This window comes from Sebastes umbrosus, chromosome 6 (assembly GCF_015220745.1).
Source record: "Sebastes umbrosus isolate fSebUmb1 chromosome 6, fSebUmb1.pri, whole genome shotgun sequence".
Classification (NCBI taxonomy): Eukaryota; Metazoa; Chordata; class Actinopteri; order Perciformes; family Sebastidae; genus Sebastes; species Sebastes umbrosus.
Window position 1 is genome coordinate 27,212,260 of NC_051274.1, and position 22,402 is coordinate 27,234,661.

Below are 22,402 nucleotides of genomic sequence, written 5' to 3' on the forward strand. Positions count from 1 at the left end.
AAAACTCACCAAAAATGTCTTGTTTAGTCTTGATGTACTCACCGGTTGGCCAATCACCAACATTTTTCTTTGTTTGAGGGATTTGACAGTTTCAGCTCTCTGATTCACTGGGAGGAAAGAAAAGAGAGACAGAAGTGTGACTGAGCAATGAAAAGATCAATGCCTGTTGAGGAACCTATAAAACACAGTGTCTTTAACAAAGCATATTGTTTGTCCTGCTTAGTTAACCAGTATCTGCTCTCCCAGTGATTAATGCCCCCCCCATTCACTCTCCTGTGGCGTAATCATAAATTAACAAGAACAACCCTGACTGAGCTGAAATGGCTGACTAATCTAATCACACACAGATTAGACAAGACATATAACATATAGATAAGACACATCTAAGACTCTGTCTAATGTGAATACATTATGGTATATTATGTTATTCTGTCTGTATTCATCTGAACTCTCATTTGTTTAGTTTACTGTGTGAACAGCATCCTGTATACCTGTAAGTCAAATTTACATTTTAAATCTCTTGTTTTCAATTCAAACATATTTCTTCAGGGTCAAAAGGTGATTGACGCACTAATTTAAAAAGACAAGAAAAGTACAAAATCAGTGAACTAACTCGCTCTGTAAATGATCAAACATGCATGGTCATCTCTCTAATTTCTACCACTTCTGTTACCACCTCTACAACCGCATTTACAGTTTGGAACTTTGCCCCCTCACTCAACAACAGTGTCCAATTTGTAGATTTGTCTTCAGGGTCTCCAGGCACAGCAGTGGAGCCACAACGTAGACAGAGACAGTCTCAGCCTCAGATAACTACGGGACAGAGGAGACAGAGAAGAAAGAGTAATCTTCTGTTTATTTCGTCGGAGAATCCTCTTTGTCGTGGACTTTAAAGTAAAACCTTACCTTCGTCTGTTGGCTGCAACAAAAAGCAATCACAACTGGTCGTGTGGTACCACTTGGATCTGATGGAAAAGATTCAATGTGAAGCCTGGGGACCATCGCACACAGAGAGGATTAATTCTTCATGAAGAGGGATGTGCCATTTTATCATTGAAGGAACTTTATTTAAGTTAGGTGGAAGATTTTCATTACAATCCTGACCAGAAATAGACTTGGAGTTGGATTTATTTCCTCGGAACTGGAAAAACGGATATCAGCATAGAAGACAAAACTTTATATCACTTCTCTGAAAACCTACACTAAACTTGTATGGTTCATCTCAGGGCTTCAGTAGGTTCTGGGCTTTTGTAAAAGAAATCTTTTACCTTTTTCTGATACAGCTGGAACACACAAGGTAATTATTATCATGTTCAAGTTCAACAGTATCAAGTCCGTTTAGTCCCAGAGGGATCGTGATCAGGACTTGAATGAACATGAAACTAACTGTAATTGTATTTTCTATTGTGCCAAAACTAGGGCTGTCATTCGATAATCGATATTGATAATTATTAATTGAAAATATTTAATAGCAATTAATCTCATGATTGTCAATAGTTAATCGCAAATGAATCACACATTTTATATAAGTTGAAAATGTATCTTTAAGGGAGATTTGTCAAGTATTTAATATTCTTATCAACATGGGTGTGGACAAATATGCTGCTTTATTCAAATGTATGTACAGTATATACTGTATTTATTATTGGAAATCAATTAACAATACAAAACAATGACAAATATTGTCAAGAAACCCTCAAAGGTACTGCATTTAGCATAAAAATATGCTCAAATCATAACATGGCAAGCTCAAGCCCAACAGGCAACAACAGCTGTCAGTGTGCTGACTTGACTATGACTTGTCCAAAATTAAGATTTCTTTAGTCGATTGAGTCTCTTTTTTTTATGCTTTTTCATGCTGAATGACTTTTTTACACTTATTTCCAGACACTTATGAGCACTCCTCTGGTAAAGACGAGATTTAAAGTGGTGCTTTTGTGTGATTCTTTGTGGAGAAACAAGTTTTACAAGTCTATCAATTAAATCAACTAATCAATTAGTCGACTAAGAATTTCTTTGGTCGAGGACAGCCCTAGTTATAGTAATATGTTATGCTTTTTTAAAAAAGATATTTTGAGGTCTTTTCTCACTAAATGGATACACTGTTGAAAATATAATGGCAGTGCAAGAATGATTGAAAAATATAATGAATAGATTTCCTGCCAAAGCAAATCCAGCATTTGGAAAGAAAAGAAGCTAATAAGTTTTGTTGTTTATGTTGCAGCTAGTTTTAGCCATGGCGGAGAGGAGACGGATGGGCTACAGCGTGCACAGGGAGATCCTGGACGAAGGAGCAGTGGATGAGCTGGCAGTAAAGTCTGACTCAAAACCATCTCTGTCTGAGAAGGTCAAAAAGTCAATGAGGTAAAGTTCCCCACATCTAATTTACTGTGCATCTCAACGAATCTCTCTCTACATATTCAGACATTTTCTGTCTTGTATATTTTAGCAATTACACTCAGAATATATTAGTCTTCATACACCAGATTTCTTAACAATTAAGTACTAAACCTACTGTGTTCTACTTGTACATTTTCGACAAAGCGAGAAGTTAATACATCATATTACACTCAGCAAAGTGAGCAATAAGTCCTGCTTTATCTACGTCTTATTATCCTCTTGGAAAAGCCGTATAGGGGTATATATGTCAAAAAGTCTTTGGCCAGGTAGATAGACATGCAAGTAAATGAGGATACATGATAAGTAGTTCCACTGTTGTCCACATGTTAGATTTACGATCCCTGGAAATGATAGCAGAACAAGATGAAAAGATGCTTCTTTTCACAATAAAATTTTATTTCTCAGTCCCCTGTTTCCAACATAAACACACACGCATAAACATACATGCAGTCACTTGACAAATAAGTAAGTAAAAGTAAATGAAATATATAGAGAGATAAAACAGCTACACAAACGGTTAAAACCACATCCATGTCTGAGACCAAAAGCAGCAAGTCATGTCTTTCCAAATGTAAGAAAACCATTTAGTGAGCTCATTAATGATTACATGAGGAAACATGTAAATATACAGTCTACAGACTGAGAGGATAAAAGATGATTTATTAACTTTTTAGGTCGCTGGATAAAAAGATGAGTCAACATCGAAAGTAGCAAAAAGTGTTTCAAAACAACACTACTGTCTTAGTTCTAGTTTTTCCTGTTCTTCTGGAGTCATTTTGGCATTGTGTCACAGTTTGTAGCTCTAGTTCTCTATTGTGTCTGAGCTTGACTCTCCTCCTCCTCTTTCTGTTTCAGAGGCCATTGTTTTCTCAATTTCAACACCACATTGTGTTTCCCATATTGTTGCTTTATAGTGGAACTCACTGTTTGTGATCACAACAGGTGAACTTGTGTGATATGAAGCCCCAGTGGCCTAATGGATAAGGCACTGGCCTCCTAAGCCAGGGATTGTGGGTTCGAGTCCCATCTGGGGTGACTGACAGCAGAGTGGCGCAGCGGAAGCGTGCTGGGCCCATAACCCAGAGGTCGATGGATCGAAACCATCCTCTGCTAACAGTGTTTTAGTGGGCGTCATATGCGACCAAAAAACTGTCAAGTGCAACCAAACGCTTTCATTAGTCGCCAAACAGTTGATCTGCTCTGCGAGCGCTCTCTCTCTGACCACTCACATTACGCTACTCTTGTACCAACGGAATATATAGCCATGTGGATACCTGACGTTACCGTAGGTAGACACAGTAAACTCACTTTCAATAATGCTACATTGTGAACAACAAATCCGTGTTGAAATCGGCAGGACGACAGCTAAGTTAATGCATTATGATGCTTTCAGGCTCTATTCAGTAAAAATGAACGAAGGTAAATTATAAGGTCATCATGATGTGTTCAAATGTTGTAAAATGTAGTTTTTGGTTAGAAACTTCAATAAATCCAGGTGTTTGAAGGAGATGTTTCCGCAGCAATATAAAATAGATAATAGAGAGGGAATTATGACGTGTTGAAATTCCTAACAAAAACTAGTATGCAAACAGTAATAAAGGAGTGTATGTTGAAGTACATGGGATTTATTGTTTTACTTTAGTTTTTTTACCGTGGTCTCAAATTGGTATCAACAATCATGGGAATTCACTGGTATTGGTATCGACTACAAAATTTCTGGTATTTGACATCTCTAGTGTGGGCCTGTGGGAACTGACAAAATGCTTAAAATGTATTATTGAGGTGTCAAAAGGTGCAGAAAAAAATGTTGGGTGCACCTAAATTATGTGCTCTGTGCACCAGTGCAACCAATGTAAAAAGTTAGTCTGGAGCTCTGCAAGACATCAGCCTGGACACGCTGATATCACAGCATATCCTTACAACAATTTACCCCCCTCACCGCTCTCTCTTCTTTTTCTCTTTCTGTCTCTCTGACACACACACTCAGGTGTTCTGGTCCCAGGTTGAAGAGCTGCATGCTGGGTAGCGTTCCTGTTGTATCGTGGCTGCCTCGTTACTCCATCAGAGAAAACGCCCTGGGCGACCTGATCTCTGGAATCAGTGTGGGGATCATGCATCTGCCGCAGGGTGAGGATGGAGGTTCAGGAGATCAGTTCAGTAGAGATGCAGTGAGGGGTGGACTGATAGAACAAATGAAGGAAGAGATGTTGCTATAATTAGTTTATATTAAATGATAATCTGCAGGTTGCTCATGACCCTACTGCTCAATATCTTCCTAGTAATAGTTGTTTTTCAGTTATTACTGTATTGTAGGAAATCATATGTATCCTCTGCTCTCCCTGCAGGTATGGCGTATGCCCTGCTAGCATCTGTTCCTCCAGTCTTTGGCCTTTTCTCTTCCTTCTACCCAGTCCTCGTCTACTTCATCTTTGGCACGTCCAAGCACATCTCCATCGGTTTGTACTTTAATAACACTTGCTGTATCTGCACAGAAGTCATTTAGACAAGGTGGGGATTAATCCACCATAAGGTTATGTGGATATTACTTCAAAGAAGAACAAGCGATATAGCAGGATTACTGACAGACTGAAAGAATATTCTTTCATTCTCTCTAATCTAAGGTTCAGGTTTTAAGCATAGACATACAGTATATGATCTTTAGCTGAAGCTCAAGGCTTTTAGGATGATATATTCCCTTCTATTGATCACTACAGGGGAAGTCATTCCAAACCTTTTCAAAAACCTTTGAAGTGCTTGTTTTTAAAGCACCTATTTCTTTATAATTTATAATATTCATGAGCAAATAAGAAGGAAAACAATCCTCAGCCATTATTTATTAAGAGTTTAACACTCTAAAACAACTCAGCTAATCTGCTCTTTAAAGACTGTCTAAGTGTGGTCTGATCAGATTTGATTGACAGTGGCGTCTCTCTGTCAGCATGACCTCAAAACCTGACAACTTTAATCAGATTCTGAATCTAATAGAAATGAGCAGTGTTTTCAACCATTCGACATTCCCGTATAACGGTCATACAAGACACATTTCAATTTTGTTCTTGAGAAATCATGTTTTGTCATCAGTTTGGAATGGCGGACTGGTATAAATACTACAATACCCCTGAGCCTCCAGTTCCATGGAGAAGAAGCCAGTCAGAGTGGTAGCAAATTCCAAACGCTTTGATGATGAATTTGTGAACAAAACACAGCTGCAAACTTAATATCCATCTTCTTTGTATTCATCCGAATGTTGTTCCCAGAATCCAGATTTAAGCTGCAGATGTGTTTTCAGTTTTCTCAACACCGTAAGCTTACACACGCTGTTAGCGGTAAACAAAACAAAATGTTAAACTCTGTGATTGGATGTGTCTGTCTGGACTTTGGCAGAAGATAATGTATCACATAGGATCCCATCAGTCGTGGCAAGAAGCTGAGGAAAAAAACAAGGTGGCGTCGAGAAAAATGTCTCTCAAAATATCCAACTTGTTGTGATATGACCAGCAAAGTTGTGTGTTTATGTGTCTGTCTTCAGGAACATACGCGGTGATGAGTGTGATGATAGGAGGGGTGATAGAGCGATTAGCCCCAGACTCCAACTTTATGATATGGGACAACGCGACCAACTCCAGTATAGTCGACATCATCTCCCGGGATGCAGAGAGGGTCCGAGTGGCTGCAGCTGTCACCTTCATGTCTGGGATAATTCAGGTAAATTAGAGCTACTGGATTCTCTGGTCTGAAAGTCAGATATTAGGGAGTAATCTTCTCATTTTGTTTAATGTTTAGTGTCATGGACAGACGTGCTGTCATCACCATCAATAGGCACATGCTGCTAGCAACGATTACATCAATAAATAAAAGAAAATACTGTACAAATACTCAAAGCAAGTGAGCGTCAAATATTTGTTTCTGGTAGTCAAACTGGATATTCTTTTGAAGCTATGAGTGCATGGCTACTGTGTTCCTGTTTGTTCTCCCTTCTTGTTAATGTGAAGCTCCGTGTGTTTTTCCACTATGTGTTGTGTATGTAGATTCTGCTCGGTCTGGTCCAGTTTGGTTTCGTGGTGACCTACCTGTCTGAGCCGCTGGTCCGAGGTTACACCACAGGAGCTGCCATCCACGTCATCGTGTCCCAGCTCAAATACACCTTTGGCATCAGCCCTGTGAGATACAGTGGAGCCTTCGCATTGATCTATGTAAGAAAGAACACAGTCATTAACACCTGCTTGCTTCTACATGTTTTTTATTTTATTTTAAAGAGTAAGGCTGAAACTAATAATTATTTCCCAAGCATTTGGGACAGTCCTGAGTGATTTCTACAATTGAGAGAATAAACCTTCACTAAGCATCTTGTGCTGGAAAATATAATATCTCTATCCCTCTTATACACATGCTTTTATCTCCGCAACATAAATTCATGGTTGAGACATTTGCTTCCACCTGCTGACAGTCTTCTCAGTGATGGACAAGAATCTAAAATGAACATTGTATATTCTTGTATAAATGTGGTGCATATTTGTACTACTCATTTTTCTCATACTTCCTCATATAAGCATTTAAGCAATAATGATATTATTTCTTTCTTTCCAGACTGTGGTGGAGATTTGCTCTCTCATTCCACAGACAAACATTGGTACTCTTGTGGTCAGTATCGTCGCTATAACCGGCCTCATCCTCGCTAAGGAGCTCAACGCTTACTTGAGTAAAAAACTACCTGTTCCTATACCTGTGGAGCTGCTTGGTGTGAGTATACAGGAATACGTATATGCACTTATAATATACTCTATGGACAGTTAGTTCCTTACGAAGATAAACACACATACTATTACATCTCTTATTATCTGTTTCCCCAGGTTGTTATTGCCACATTGGTCTCCTGGCAAGTTAATCTGGAGGAGAAATATGGAGTGGATGTGGTGGGAGTGATTCCCTCAGGGTGAGAAACACACACACCAATACAGGAATGTGTGTTCACATATACAGTATGTAAAGTGAAGTATTTTTTAATGGGTGATGTATTTCTACTCTGTCCATGTCTACCAGCCTCCAGCCGCCTGTTCTCCCAACTGCCTCTCTGTTTAGTCAGGTGATCGGGGATGCCTTCGCTCTGTCTGTGGTTGGCTACGGCATCGCCATCTCACTGGGACGAATCTTCGCTCTAAAATATGGATACAAGGTGGACAGCAACCAGGTAGGGAGATGATGGACGGATTCAAGGATGAACCGTTCTTCTAAGGTTGATATCTTGTATATAAATAGTGTTTTTTTCCCTGGTTTAGGAACTAATCGCCCTCGGTCTGAGTAACTCCATCGGAGGAATTTTCCAGTGTTTCGCCATCAGCTGCTCCATGTCTCGCACCATGGTTCAGGAGAGCACAGGAGGGAAGACTCAGGTTGGTAAAAGTGGACATTATTCTACTGAATTGCCCTTGAGTAAATACATTGTGAGACTGCTTTAACCATCACTTTTTGGGGGAGATCTTGTTTATGTTACATAAATCATCACAGAACTAAAGACTATTAAAAACCCACCACTAACTACAAAAAACAGTTTCATTCCAATAAATTTTAGCCCCTCATATTAGACCATAAAATGGCTACTGTATGAATGTTAATACTCAGGGACAGACGCTAATATTTTAAGCACTGGCCACACGGCCACCAAGCCCCTAAATCTGGTGACCAAAATTCAGCTTCAAAAGCTGGGATAACTATTTACTTAATTTAGTTTGCATGGTATTTATTGCTTCTCCTGTGTTTATTCCACACAGCTGAAAAGCATTTCAACAATATTTAGAAAAATGCTTATTGGTTTTCGTGCCTGGCATTTTTTTTGAACTTGACATGGCCGTTTCATGAGATCATTTTTCAGATCCGTATTCTCAACACTTCACTCTGCCCGTAGCCACAAAACTGGGCCGTCTTAAAGGTTAAACGGAGTGAAAAAACGGTCATAATTAACGTTACTCAGATAAGTGGCATCATTAAAAAACACTTAGGGAATCGATTTTCACTCACATCGTTGAAGTCCACCTACACAAACACAGATTCGCTGAGAGGCTAAACCGATTTAGTCTGACAACACCATTAATCAGCTGAGGCCCATTACAGAGGAGAGGAGAGGCTTTAACTGATGATGCCTTGACTCCTCTCATAATCATGTACCAATTCACTGTAATAACCACCACATCATTCATATTTTCTTCTTCTTCTTTAACTCTCTTCCTCTGGTCTCTCTCTCCTGATTTCCATTCATCATGCCTCTATCTTCCCGCTCTCTTCACTGCAGGTTGCTGGCGCTCTATCAGCAATAGTTATCCTTTTCATCACGCTCTGGATTGGAACGCTCTTTGAAGATTTGCCGAAGGTACTGTGTGTGTGAACGATTGCATGAGTTCACATCTGTGCACAAGCATGAGCATTCACGCGTGACTAAGTCTGAGAGTGAATGTTTTTCCAAAATGATAAGACCTCCTCAGCTGAGGTTGTGTTGCTATAAGGCCACCAACAGATACTTCTTCAGCGTCAGACTAAATCCACTGGCTACTTTAAAAAAAAAATGATTGATGAAACATTAATTAATCACGCTGATATCAAGTCATTCATCTGAGAAAATAAGTTTAGAGGCTATAAAGCAGAGTTATAATATGAAGATTATGACAATAGACACTGCCGTTCAGGACTCTTAGCCATTTGTTTGCAGCCTAATTAAAGGGACAGTTTGGGTGTTTTGAAGTGGGGTTGTATGAAGTACTTATCCATAGTCAGTGTATTAGCTACAGTAGATGATGGTCGGCACGCCCCCAGCTTGGAGAAGCAGACAGCTGTGGACGGGGCCGGCAGCAAAACGTATTTTAGCCACCTAAAAGGAAGGCCCTCCTAAAAAAATCAAGATCAGTTTAAGTGTACGCGATATTTATAATATTTTCGCCGCTTTTCCTCGCTTTGCTTCCGTGTGGTAACTCCTGTCTGCTTCTCCAAACTGGGGTCGCGCCTACCGTCATCTACTGTAGTTAATAAACTGACTATGGATAAGTACCTCATATAAACCCACTTCAAAACACCCAAACTATCCCTAGAGCACATAAAAGTTGAGAGGATTATCTCAAGCAAACTAACTCCTTCATGTTTTAGGCATCAAAACTGGAGCGCTCCATATAAACTGTTTTATATTTGACTCACTTTGCAGGCAGTGCTGGCCGCCATCATCTTTGTCAACCTCCATGGCATGATTAAGCAATTCATGGACATCCCTGCTCTGTGGAAGAGCAACAAAGTAGACATGGTGAGTGTACTAAAGACAAAGACATGGTTAATGCTTTGGGAAGATAGATTCCTTAATATTTACATCTACATTTAAGGGTCGCTTTACTTGTTGTCTTGTCTTATCACTCATTGTTACTCATCATCACTCTTTTTCTCTATCTCCAGGTGATCTGGGTGGTCACCTTCATCCTCACCGTGCTATTCAACCCCGACCTGGGACTGGCTGGTGCCATCGGTTTCTCAATGCTCACCGTCATCTTCCGGACACAGCTGTAGGATCACATTATCAGACCCAGAATTATACACTAATAAAAGCACACATGTTCAGTGGGAGAGTGTGTCAAGCAGTCACTACACCAAACAATTAATTCAGTCCCTTTCTTGCAGACCATACCTAAACACAAAATATTACAAATTGTTCATACACTTCTTTGTTTGTGTGTGTTCCAGACCTAAATACTCCATATTAGGGCAGGTCCCAGACACTGACATCTACAGGCCGCTGGAGGACTACGATCAGGTATGGCACATTATATTTAAATAACCTGAAAGCAGGGGCGAGGGCGAGTACTGGTCCAGAGATGAATAGAATAATCAGAGCAATTTTTATGACAAGTACAAAGTGACTAATGTCAGTAGCCTAAACACTGTCTGTAAAGTCTTTGTATATATCAGTTTCTTTTGTCCTTCACATTACAGCCAAGAGTCCTAAATATAGAGGTGTTAATGTGAGTTATGCACACACGCTCGACCTCACCCCTGCATTCCTTATTGATACAATGTAAAATGTTATTTATGAACTTCTTTACATACCAAACTTTGGCATCAATTTGGTATTCAAGTGTCATTTATGCCAATTTCAACAGAGAACATTTATTTCAAAAGTGTAAAGCAGAACTTGACAGGAAGAGCCCTCTGCCAGAAGTGTTACTGTCGTTCCACCAATATTTATTTTTGAAGGCAGAAATCTGCATTTTTCGCACTTTGAATATCACACCTAGTCAATGATTGGAAATGTCATATTATTACTTGACGCTTTGGCAATATTGTCCTTGATACTTTTATGCCAATAAAGCATATTGAATTGAATTGGAAAAGCCTGGGATACATTACTGCCTAGATACGATACGATAATAATTTTATTGTCAGACAGGTCTGAAATGTATCTTGCATCACAGCGGCTCCATTTGCAACATCACAGAAATGACAAAAAATCAAGACGAGAAACAAGAATACATACATTTACCATTACAATCACAGAAGACAATATTCAGGGCCCTTCAACGTACATTTGATCTGGGGTTAGGCTCCATATTTAGTTTTAGGATTGACTGGTGTACTAAAGAGTGCTTCAGTCTAAGAGACAATGGTGTTGGCCAGCCTTAATATGTTATGATGATAGGCTGATTCATAGAATTTCTCAAGGGGTTGGGGGTATATGAGAAATATATAGGCAGAAACACAATACAACACTGAACTATTAATAAGACAATATAACAGAGAGGATTAATTTCTCACTGATCTGTAATTTAAAAAAACAATATTGGTGTAACCCCAGTGAACTGTTGTGTAACATTGTACTTGTGATTATACTGTGTGCGATGTTTTAAAGCCCAAATATTTATTTTTAAACCAATTGAACAAAACCTGTCAACCTTATATATGTATAGTTAAATAGGATGTACACTTAAGTAAAAGATGTTTGTCAGTGTTTTAAGCCTCAAGCTTCGTGGCTCTACTGATGGTAATGATGAGTCTGTCGGTCTGTTGACAACTATTGGACAAATTACCATGGATTTTGGTGCCCAGAGAATGAATCCTACTCACTTTGGTGATCCCCTGACTTTTCATGTAACACCACCAGCTGGTCAAAAGTTTCACTTATCCTGTTAAAATAACTCAAAATCTACTGGATGAATTACCACTACATTTTGTACAGATATCTGTGGTGCCTAAATGATGAATCTTTGTGACTTTGTTGACGTTTCCTCTCTCACAACCATGAGGTTGACGTGTGGTTTTATGTGAAATGTCTCAACAACTATTGGATGGATTGCCAAACATTATGGTACACACATTCATATCCCCCTCAAGATGATCTGTAATAACTTTGGTGATCCCTTAAAGAATAACTTCGATGTTTTTCAACTTGGACCCTATTGTTCTCCCATGTTTTTGTGTTTAAGTGACTAATAGAGACAACAATTTCTAAAATTGGTCCAGTATTGAGGGAGAACGCTGCAGCCAGCAGCCGTTAAACAGGTTGCAATGTAATCTCTCGGGGCAATTCCTCACTGTCAATTTACATCCACTAAAAGTGCTTGTGTTCGCCATGACAGGCTCTGATTATGATAACAATCTGAGCCTGTCAGTGGCAAAAATAAAGGACGTAAATTGATGGTGTGGAATTGCCCCGAGCGATTATATTGTAGCCCATTTAGCGCCACAAAAACATGGGAAAATGGGGTCCCAGTTGAAAAATACCGACATTACCCTTTAACCTTCCATCTAGCGCCATCATCAGGTCAAAACCTGCAAGACATTCCCATCTACATCAGCTGTACTTTGGGTTTCGTGCTTATTAACGAATGTTAGCAGGCTAACACGCTACACTAAGATGGTGAACATATTAAACATTATACCTGCTAAACATCAGTATGTTAGCACTGACACTGTGAGCATGTTAGCATGCTGATGTTAGCATTTAGCTCAAAGCCTGTTTAATTGATTAACTGATTAACTGGTCGTTTGATTTCAGGTGAAGCCAGTGCCAGGGATTTTGATCTTCCGTTCCTCTGCCACCCTCTACTTCGCCAACGCTGAGATGTACCAAGAAGCTCTTGGAGAGAAGGTGAGGACACGTACCCATCCTTAACCTACCTTTTAACCTCTTCATTACCTTTTAACCTCATCACAACCCTTAAACCAGGTCTTGAAAGAAGTGAGGACTGACAAAATGTCCTCACACTTGAGGTCTAAAAGTAAAATTTGTCCTCACAAAGATAGTGCACGCACCAGAGCACACACACAGGAATATTAATGTGTATTAATATATTAATGTGAACGCCCCCAAAAAGCAGTATCAGACATACAAACACACCATGATGGAAACACAAGCCCAAATTTATATGAACATACAGATAAACACACTACACCTACACACGCACACACACATACAGAGAAAAGGAAACAACCAGCTCCAGCATCGATCCCTCTTGTCACAACTTCCGTGCAATTAACTCCTCTCTTACAAACATTATTTCTGACACGCTAATAACTGACCCGACATTTCACCAATTCAACCATCACAACCGTGACAGACATTGTTCGAAATGTCATCCCACCGTTTTCTCCTCTCCTTTCTTCCGTTAAACTTTTGTTTAAACGCTCCCCTCCCTCCCCCCTTTTCTTCCTCCTCCTCTCCTGTCACGTCTCTTTGGAGGAAATGGGAAGACGGATTGAGGGAAGCTAGAAAAAAGATTACAAAAGATGGAGGGAGGGTGAGGAGCAGAGACTGAATATGGAAGGGAGATAATGGACCGTCTCATTCATTAAAATGTCAGCATGTCAAAGCCACAGGGTCGCTCGTTTCTTTCTTATCTTTGATGCACAAACAAGCTTTCATAGAGCCGTTGTTGAATGGCAGAGGCTGCACGTCTGTTTGCAAGGTGAGAAACTGGCACCAGATGAATTGTTGGATCTGGATGATAAGTGTTTCTACTCCACCAGTCACTGTGGCGTGCAGACGACTCAAATTTGGGGATCACTTTCCAAGAAATAGTGAAAGGTGCTGGGGAAATTTGGGATCACTTACTGCTTGTTCTCACTGGCAGCGACTGAGCTGATGGGTTGCACTTGTGTAAGGGGATACTAATGCTGTCATTGCATTAACTAATGATGTCATGCAGTAAGAAAAGTTTTTAGAGGTAAATCATACATTGTTTTTGCATGAATTATCCTTCCTATCATACTATGACACTAGTGCAGTGCCCGTTTGTGGCATGTCTGTTCGGAACGGGCCGATTGCTTGGCTCCCAATAGCCTCCTGGTATTGCTGCTTGCCGCGTTGTCGGGGGCCCTGGTCTGGGTCCCTGGTCTGGGTCCCCAGCAATACACCCGCCAAGTGTGAAGTAGATCGGATGAGCCGTTCTCGAGATATGGGAAAGACATACGGAATCATACTATTCCTGGCTTTATGGTTAGATTATCTCGAGTTTAAATGTCCCACAGTACAAACTCTTATGCAGTGTTTCTGAGATGCTGATTGCTATCAATTTTGTTTTGGAGAAGTAGGAAGGCTTGAATGGCTGTAATCGAATTCTGATCCACTTTTCAGTTGCCAGGCAGACATTTTATTCTTGGAATAAAAATCACAAAAGCGAACAATGAGAATCTGATTGGCTGTTGATGACTGATATCAGGGACTATTTTCATCCATGGCATTTCCATTTCCTGATTGCTCGTTAGTCCTTACTCATTGCAAAAGGTGTTTTCTACACACAAAACTACTTTATGTGAAGACTAGGCATTTTCTACTGCATGTCTCCTTGTGGCAGCTAAACAGAAAGTATTAAAAGTAAAGTAACAGAAAGAAGCTGACTGATGCCCTTGCTTTCTGCTGATCCCAAAATGAAAACCTGTTTTCCCTTGTCATGAAGGATAGGCTCAAATGTTTTAAAGTCTGTCTTAAAACAATAGTCAGGTACACTGAAACCGGTTTTACTTTGCGACAACCAAAACCCGAACTCGAGGCTTCAAAACAGCAGTCCACATACCAATGGGTGACGTCACGGTGACTACATCCACTTCTTATATACAGCCTATGAACAAAATACACAGCCCTCTGCCCGTGCAAAAATGTATTCAAAAGTGTATCTACAGTTAAGATGAGCTGTGGGAGTTATACAAATCTAGTGGAAGTAGATATCTTAAGTTACATCAAAATTGTTTCAAGAAAAAATGTGAACCTATCCTTTAAAGTCAGTTTAAATGTTTTCACTCTAGCAGCTAAAAATATATGGAAAGCTGTGCTATTGACTGAATTATTGTTGGCCTGTTATGAATACAGTACAGTACTTTTGTTAGAGCTATACGTGGTGTTGTAATTGCATATATATGGATGGGAGTACAGCGGGGATTACATGCTTTCAACAATTCAATCCTTTGAAACTAAAAATATGCAGAAAAAATAAGTTTCCTTTAAAGGAGACATATCATGGAAAACTCACTTTTTCAGTGCTTGTGCTCATACATTTGGGTATCTGGAGTTCCTACAAACCCACAAACTGTGAAATAAACCAGTCCGTTTTTTGTGGGCTGTCCAGATCAGAAAACATGTGATCAACAAGCCATTCAGATTTGTCTCTCCTTCCTTTGTCACATGCAGCCTCATTAGAAGATATCACCCACAGCTTGAGAACTACCTTTGCAACGGTTGTTTTCCTGTAATGCCCTGTGGTTGTGTCACGTACATTTGTTTGGAAAGCAAGACCTGCTTCACTGGTTTTTGTTTTGTTTTGAGGAATTAGTTCAGATTAGTTGGACGGACTGACTGAACTGGCTAAACTGGCTGAGATAAACGGTTGTGTTCCTGTGACGTAATGAGCTTAACCTCCCAACCTCCCCATTTTTCCTCTTATAGTAGGTCTTCTCTGGGAAAAGTTTTTTTTTTTTTCAGAATAATTTATGCAAACTTGAGAATTTATCCAGAACCTTCCCTCTTATTCAGCTGTTTTTATTATTTTTAGGGCTTCAACTAAAAATTATTTTCATTGTTGATTAATCTGTTGATTATTTTCTCAATTAATTGATTAGTTGTTTGGTCTACAAAATGTCAGAAAATGGGGAAAAGTAATAATGAATACCTCAGGAGGAAGCAAGATTTGACTGGCTGTAGAAAATGTATGTGAACTTCACTGTTACCATGTGTGATTGTCCTTTGCTGTTTCTTTTAGTCTGGGATTGACATTACCAAGATCCTGTCAGCAAAGAAGAAACTAGAGGCCAAAAGGAAGAGGCATGAGAAGAAAATGGCCAAGAAAGCTGCCAAGAAGAACGCAGTGGACATGGTGAGGATGACCAGAGACATATTTACTGTGAAATGATACAAAAGGTGTTTTTTTCTTCTATCTTTGAAAACTTACTGAACACTGCAGAGAGCTTGATTGAAATCTCAACACCAAGTGCAACTGTCTTCTTATACAAATGTTTGTTTGTTCATTTAACTGAAATATAAGCAAAGAAGTATTCAAACATTCCTGACCCTAAAGGCCTTTAAGGTATTTGCACACCAAGTCTGTATTTTTAGCACCATCATTACTGTCTAATCTTTCCTACATCCTTTGTTTTGTTATCGTCCACAATTCCAAGCTTTTCAGCATCACCTGCCACAATCTATCTGTAAATTCTGCATCCCTGTATTTTTTTTATTTCTTTATCGTAAAGTGCTGTGTGCTGGGAGACAAAGTGAATTTTTAACAGATGCCATTTTGGATGAGGATGTTTGCACGGACGGCAGCTCTGAGTGGTCAAACAACCCTCTTTTAGCTTTTGACGGATGCGAAAAAAAGCAGAACATCAAACCTGTTCCGAAAACTTTAATGACGGTTTAAGTTTCGGAGTTGGTTTGTAAACGTGATTGACGCAACATGAGGTCGTATTTATTTTTAAACGTGCGACAATTTCAGACGAAAAATACAGACTTTGTGTGCAAAGGCCTTAACCTTGATCTTCATTTGAATTCCTGGTTATACAGTTACCTTTTGATTGCAATTCATCGTCTAAAGCGTAACATTTTACTTTGATTAACCTCTCACGAGTCTCTCTTTGCGCCGTGTCATGTCTCATCCTCTACAGGAGTTGGAGCCAGAGATGGAGGAGCAGAAGGACATCGCCATCATTGAGATGGACGCTGAGCCCGACACCTCACTCCCCAGAGCCATCGTCCTCGACCTCAGCCCCGTCAACTTCCTGGATACTGTGGGAGTCAAGGCGCTACGCAGCGTATGTATACTGTAGTCACACATACAGAATATAACGAGAGACAGGGAAGTAACGTCTACATATCAAGAATTCAACTTGTATATGTGCATTTGTATATGCATCACATTCGTTAGCTATTCTATGAATCTATATTTGTGTATCTAATATTTTGACAAAGTGAACAGGTTACTATAAAGAATTTCTACATTTTTGTCATCTAAAATGGATCCAAACTCCTCTTTTAAAGAAACAAGTTAGCAGACAGTTGATAGCTAATAATGAAATGATATAATTAAGTTGCCGCAGGAGAATAAGGCAAATACGAGATTACCGATTCTTATTCTTTTGTCTTTGCTGTCTACGTTTCTTCCTGTTCAACCAACTCCTGTAACTCTGCCTTTCACATTTCTTCCTACAATCAACTCCATCCATCCCTCCCTTTCCTCATCATTTAGCTCCTCGGGCATTCAATTGTTGTAAATTGAATTGTCAGACTAATGAAACGATCCCCAGTCTGACCTTTGCTCTGTGCTTCTGTGTCTGTTTTAGATCCAGAGAGACTATGGAGAAATTGGTATAGAGGTGGTTCTCGCCGGCTGCCAAAGTAAGTCCCTCTGCATCAGCTTAGCTGAAACCGGTAACAGGCAATGTCTACAACGCACAGTGTTTCAAACTCTGAATAATAATTGATATTGTTTTTTTTCTTCAATTTTGGTCATTGTAAAGTTGGTCTTGATTTCGTTCGAAGTGGCATTGAAAAAGCCTTAAATGTAACGTGCCTTAAGCTGGAGGAACCTTGGAGTCGATCATCCGTCGTAGACGTTAGTGATCCCTGGGCCCTGACAGTTTGTCAGAAAAATACCTAAATCCCACTGGGATTCCTTTGTCCCACATACTGTTACACACACATGGATGTATTTTTAAATTCACGTTCCAGACCCGCTTAGCCACTCTCAATTTGAATTCATACAACAACACTAGATGTTATTTCAGCCATTTGCTGATGTTATTGTTACGTTTCTGTGAAGGAAGTCGTTCAGTTTTTCCAGAAAACACTATTCCAGGTTTGCTAAGTTTAGTATGATATGCAGTAGTGGGTCCTGAGAAGATTATAATGAGTCCTAAGGAAAGCTAAAAAAATACTGAAATCTGGTGGGGACGGTTATGTTTTTATTGTAATAAAGCGTCTTCTCTTTGTGTTTGTTTTTACAGCCCACAAATGTATCTTACAACCACAATGCAAAATGCCGTCCAGTTTATATCAGAGGATCAGCAGCTCTATTATAATTAGCCCGTTGATAGCCAGTAATGAGAAAAATAGTTTATTGTGAGTGTTTGGGCTCGCTAAGGGACTGCAAGGAATATTTATAGAGCTGGGAATTATAATGAGGTTCAGTTAACACAAGGACTACCCCTCCCACTCGCCTTATCTCTCTCTTATTTACTTTTGGCCCATTTTATATGTCCTAATCCAGATGTTCCACTTCATCCTCCTCGATTTCTCTCTCTTTTTTTATTCCATTTTTTGTCCTCTCATACTAACACGTTCACTGTCTTCTATCTTCCCAAAAACTTATCATACACGACTCTGCCTGTGGATCCATTATTGCCTCTTATTCTCTCTTTCTCTCTCTCTCTTTCTAGCTGGTGTCGTGGACAACCTGCAGACTGGAGGTTTCTTTAACGACAAAGTGACAAAGTCCTGCCTCTTCTCCACCGTCCATGACGCTGTTTTGCACTGTCAATCTGCCAGAACGCACAGCCATGATGAGGGGATGAACTACTGTGTGAGTATGCACACATGCACTCAAACGGACATATTACGTCACAAAATAGAGTGCTGAAGTGTGCAAGTTTACTTTTAGTGATAACCTCAATGCTTTACACCAGACCTTATACACGAATCTGGGGAAGTACCAAAAGTAAACATATCGTCATTACTGCGGTGGCGTCTCACGTGTGCGTTTGAATGCAAGCTGTCCTAAAAAGTGTACTTTTACCTTTACTTTCTATATAACGTTACTTTTGACAACGATGTCTAACGACGTTTTTGGGCTAAGAAACTGTCTAGAGGCTGCGGTGGTCCCACAGAAGAAATTAACTCAATCAATTAACTGTGGCGCATTTTGAAATATAACGTTAGTTGCTCTAACCAGGGCAACGTAATGACCGCAGAGTAAACATCATTCAGTCGGCATCACAAACAGAACACGTACAAAGTGTCTGTTAACTGTTAACCCTTGACTCTCAGGTCGTGGTTGCTAGTAGTGACGGCAGCTGTGTCCTCGTGAAAGCCTTCAATTTGACCTAAATCAATTTTAAATACATACTCATCTCTGTTTATTATTTACACCAACCATTTACGTAAGTTACTACGAGCAACCTCGGACGCTTTCGGCCTAAAGTCACAAGTTAATACTGTTTAGCAGATAGTATAGTCACTATGACTTGCCATCGCAGTAATGGCAGCGATGCTCGATAGTGGAACAGACAAAGCGGTCGCCAGATTCGCCTTTAGACCCTTTTCTCAGCAGTTATTTTGACATGTCATTGCAGGGTAAACACTGGTGTAATTAACATGAATTATGGCCCTGTTCCATTGAGGTATACCAGGGCCCTGGTATTGTGCATGCTGGCTCACTGGAATGGCTGTGACGCACTAAGTAGAACGGGACCACAATTCATTTCATCAGTTACACCTGTATTGTTTACTCTGCTATGACATGTCAAAATGGCTGCTGTGAAAAGGGGCTATTTTCACCTCTGGTGGTGTGCTGCGGCGGTACATACTTTCCTCTTCATTGTAATGATGCACATGTCGTTAACATGATGTAGATCCAGTCTATTCAGCTCAGCCTGACGCCAGAGAAGCCACACGTGTAAAGCCAGAGATAGAGACACCTGTCTGCTCTCAGCGCATCCACCGTCTCTCCTTTTCTCTCGACCACACACTCTCTACGCACACACTAGGCAACACACTGAGGTATTCTTTTAAGCTATCCTAGTCTTATAACATGACGATGACCTGCCAGAACTTCCTATAATTGGTCTGAACCATCCAAAAAATGCTTTCACACCAGAATTGAACCGCACCAAACAATGAAGGTGTGAAGGGGCCATTAAACTCAGTTATTTGATGTTTCTCTCTGCTATGCTGCTTGGAGCTCAGGCTGCATTCACACCAGATCAGGCGTTGTGGCGAAAACACAGGTTATCCCATTCATATTAAATGAGGGTAGTGCGTCCGGTCTGTGGTCGCAGCGGCCTGCAGTGGAAAAGTAGTAGTCTGACTGTTGTTTGGTGCTGGACTATGACTGTCATGATATCAGATCTTCACTCCACGATTATCGTGGCCAAAAGAATTAACAATAACGATATTTGTGATATCTATAGAAAATTTGATTATTTTTTAATTATCAGATAATTTATCTTTAAGTTTGTTTATTGTACATTTTGTGTCTTTTATGGCAAATTAATTACACTTAAAATACAAGTTGGAGAGAGTCTGTAACCATAACTATATATTTAAAATGATTTAAGAGACGCTGGATTATTTACACAATATGTATTATTAACATGATATCAATATTTAATTTTTAAATATCATGGTTATCGTCAATACCAGTATATCGCGACACCCCTGTGATAGACAGGTAGCATCCAGTGGGTTTCTACAGCTGAAAATGAGAGTGGTAGAACTGACTTAAAACAGTAAATATGGCAGTAAAACCAGTTCACTCAGCAGCCTGGAGTGTGGGAATGATGTATTAAGCTCTCAATATCTTAATGGACAATGATTAAAATGTGCTTTCTGGATTGGTTCATTGATCTTTTCTCTGCAGCGTGACCTGGACTGCAAATTGATTGCCCACAGCAAGATGGTTGGGGGGTGGGTGGAAATGGTATTTACAGTATTACAGTACACAATCATATTATAGTTTGATGTGTTTTAATGTATTTTAATGCAAATCCCTCCTTTCTATTTCATACACGGTTAAACACAAATATCTAAACAACATTTTTTAGCTCTGATATGCTCATCTCAGCGCACACCATCAATCTCCTGAACACATGGGCTTTGTGTGTGTGTCTGTTAATCTCATTTATACACCTGTGCTTGCATGGATGCCTGCGTATCGTTCAGCGCGGGTGCTTTTGTTTCTGCCTGTTCTGTTTTAGTATTTAGTTTGGTGCGTGACTTTATGTTTCTGCCCCCCATAGGAGAAATCTAACGGAGAACAAAGACGTGGCGCTGATCCATGAAATACAGTTTACAGAGAGCAAAGGCTTTTCATGGGAGAGATAGGGAGCTCTCACACAAATACAGTCACTGGCACACACACAAAGGGATACAAAAATACAGAGGATGTAAGCGAGTGGATCGGAGGAAGAGCATGAGGTTGGTTAAGGGAACTGTGCTAAGAACAAGAACACACGCACAGTAACATGCATGCAGGCATGTGCAAATTAATGAATGGCATTCATGTGCAGCCTGTACTGTATGAATATATTTCACATGGAAATGGCTTTACATGAGAGAAGCAAATGGTTGGTATGGAAATCCATCTGGCCTGTCGTGTTCAGTTCACTTAGTTTCACAGAAGCATTTCAGAGAGCAAGTAGAACCTTACATTCACCCTGAGGCACATCAGAAATATAATTCATAAAGTTTAACATAACAAGAATCCACATGGTGCAAAGTGAAGACATCAGATGTAAAATAGTTTGTCTCAGAACCATTATTTCTGAGATTGCAGCATGCTGAGCCAAAGTTTCAGGCAACATGTTCACAGACTCGTTCTGTTCCTCCTCATTAACCTCTACTTAGAGACTTTCATGCCACCGGAGAGAAAAGAAAAAATCTGGCACATATTTTGAAAATCTTCCATCCCTCCGTCCCACTTGGTACCTCTCTTCTTCTTTTCTCTCCGGTATTTCTTCTCTGTTTTGATCTCTCCTGTACTTGTGTTTCACAGGAGATCACAGCGACACATTTGTGAGTCCTGAGAGGAACGATGGAGGATATTAAGAAGAAGTGTCAGACACTCGTTTTATCCAGTGAGCTTCAGATTTCTGGGACACCCGTCTGTCACAAACACAGACACTCAAACCTGCAGACGCACACAAATTGTAACGAACACGATACAGGAAGACAAAAACAACAGAATGACAAAGATATGACTACAGAGTACACACCCAGAGTCTTACAATAATATACCGTGCTGGAGGAGTCATGCAAAAACAACAAAAGCATACAGTTAAAGCATATTAATACAGATTGATATTCCTCTGTGATGTATTTTTAGCCAACTTTGCATGCTGTTTTAAAATTGAAGTTATTAGATTGCCTTTAATCAGTAAGAAATACCTGCATGGATGATTTATTTATGAAAATCTAAAAATCTGCCAATGTTCATGCACTTACATGGAAAAGAAATATTATTTTACTTAGTCAAAAGCTCCTCATTGAATGGGAACGTTCATTTCCTTTCCAAACACAAACCGTTTTGATTGAATCTTCCAAAGAAGACATTTTGATTTGGTGACGCAACGACAGGAAATCTCCAAAAACCTCTGAAAAGATCTGGACTGATGAAACTGATGCCTCAAATATGGATGTTCTCCTTTCCTGTGTCACCGGGACCGGCTGCTTCATTCACACTCAGACTCCAGTCAACACCTTGTTTATCTGCAGACGTGTTCAGTGAATTTGTTTTATACTTTACAAGGAGTTGTTCTCTGTTCTCTTGTTCTCATT

General features: G+C 39.8%; 1 protein-coding gene, 1 long non-coding RNA gene and 1 other non-coding gene across 4 annotated transcripts; 2 read left to right on the top strand and 1 right to left on the bottom strand.

Moving 5' to 3' along the window:
* The first annotated feature begins 566 nt into the window (after positions 1 to 566).
* Positions 567 to 22,389, top strand: slc26a6 (solute carrier family 26 member 6). 2 transcript variants are annotated; one of them, XM_037772998.1, is made up of 21 exons: positions 567 to 1,297; positions 2,225 to 2,364; positions 4,388 to 4,527; positions 4,746 to 4,856; positions 5,930 to 6,105; positions 6,429 to 6,593; positions 6,988 to 7,140; positions 7,251 to 7,333; positions 7,441 to 7,588; positions 7,677 to 7,790; positions 8,687 to 8,764; positions 9,587 to 9,682; positions 9,829 to 9,935; positions 10,114 to 10,183; positions 12,422 to 12,514; positions 15,618 to 15,731; positions 16,519 to 16,665; positions 17,194 to 17,248; positions 18,289 to 18,431; positions 20,487 to 20,546; positions 21,621 to 22,389. In XM_037772998.1, the coding sequence occupies exons 2-21, from the start codon at positions 2,237 to 2,239 to the stop codon at positions 21,642 to 21,644; spliced, it is 2,205 nt and encodes a 734-aa protein (XP_037628926.1). In that variant the 5' UTR covers positions 567 to 1,297; positions 2,225 to 2,236; the 3' UTR covers positions 21,645 to 22,389. The 2 variants fall into 2 exon arrangements, with proteins under 2 accessions (XP_037628926.1, XP_037628927.1); XM_037772999.1 differs by lacking the exon at positions 20,487 to 20,546 and having other exon boundaries at positions 578 to 1,297.
* Positions 3,363 to 3,435, top strand: trnar-ccu. The gene has a single exon. It is a non-coding gene; the product is annotated as a tRNA-Arg (tRNA).
* LOC119489952 lies at positions 4,895 to 9,935 on the bottom strand. Its single transcript, XR_005207298.1, has 5 exons — positions 9,846 to 9,935; positions 9,580 to 9,655; positions 6,471 to 6,589; positions 5,938 to 6,091; positions 4,895 to 5,827 (listed from the first exon to the last, which is right to left on the bottom strand). It is a non-coding gene; the product is annotated as an uncharacterized LOC119489952 (long non-coding RNA).
* Positions 22,390 to 22,402: the final 13 nt, after the last annotated feature.

Bases quoted from the DNA above. Each gene is read 5' to 3' on its own strand.
- slc26a6 (XM_037772998.1), top strand. From the start codon at position 2,237: ATGGCGGAGAGGAGACGGATGGGCTACAGCGTGCACAGGGAGATCCTG. The intron at 6,106-6,428 runs GTAAATTAGAGC...TTGTGTATGTAG, and splicing joins TCATGTCTGGGATAATTCAG to ATTCTGCTCGGTCTGGTCCA. The intron at 7,334-7,440 runs GTGAGAAACACA...CATGTCTACCAG, and splicing joins GTGGGAGTGATTCCCTCAGG to CCTCCAGCCGCCTGTTCTCC.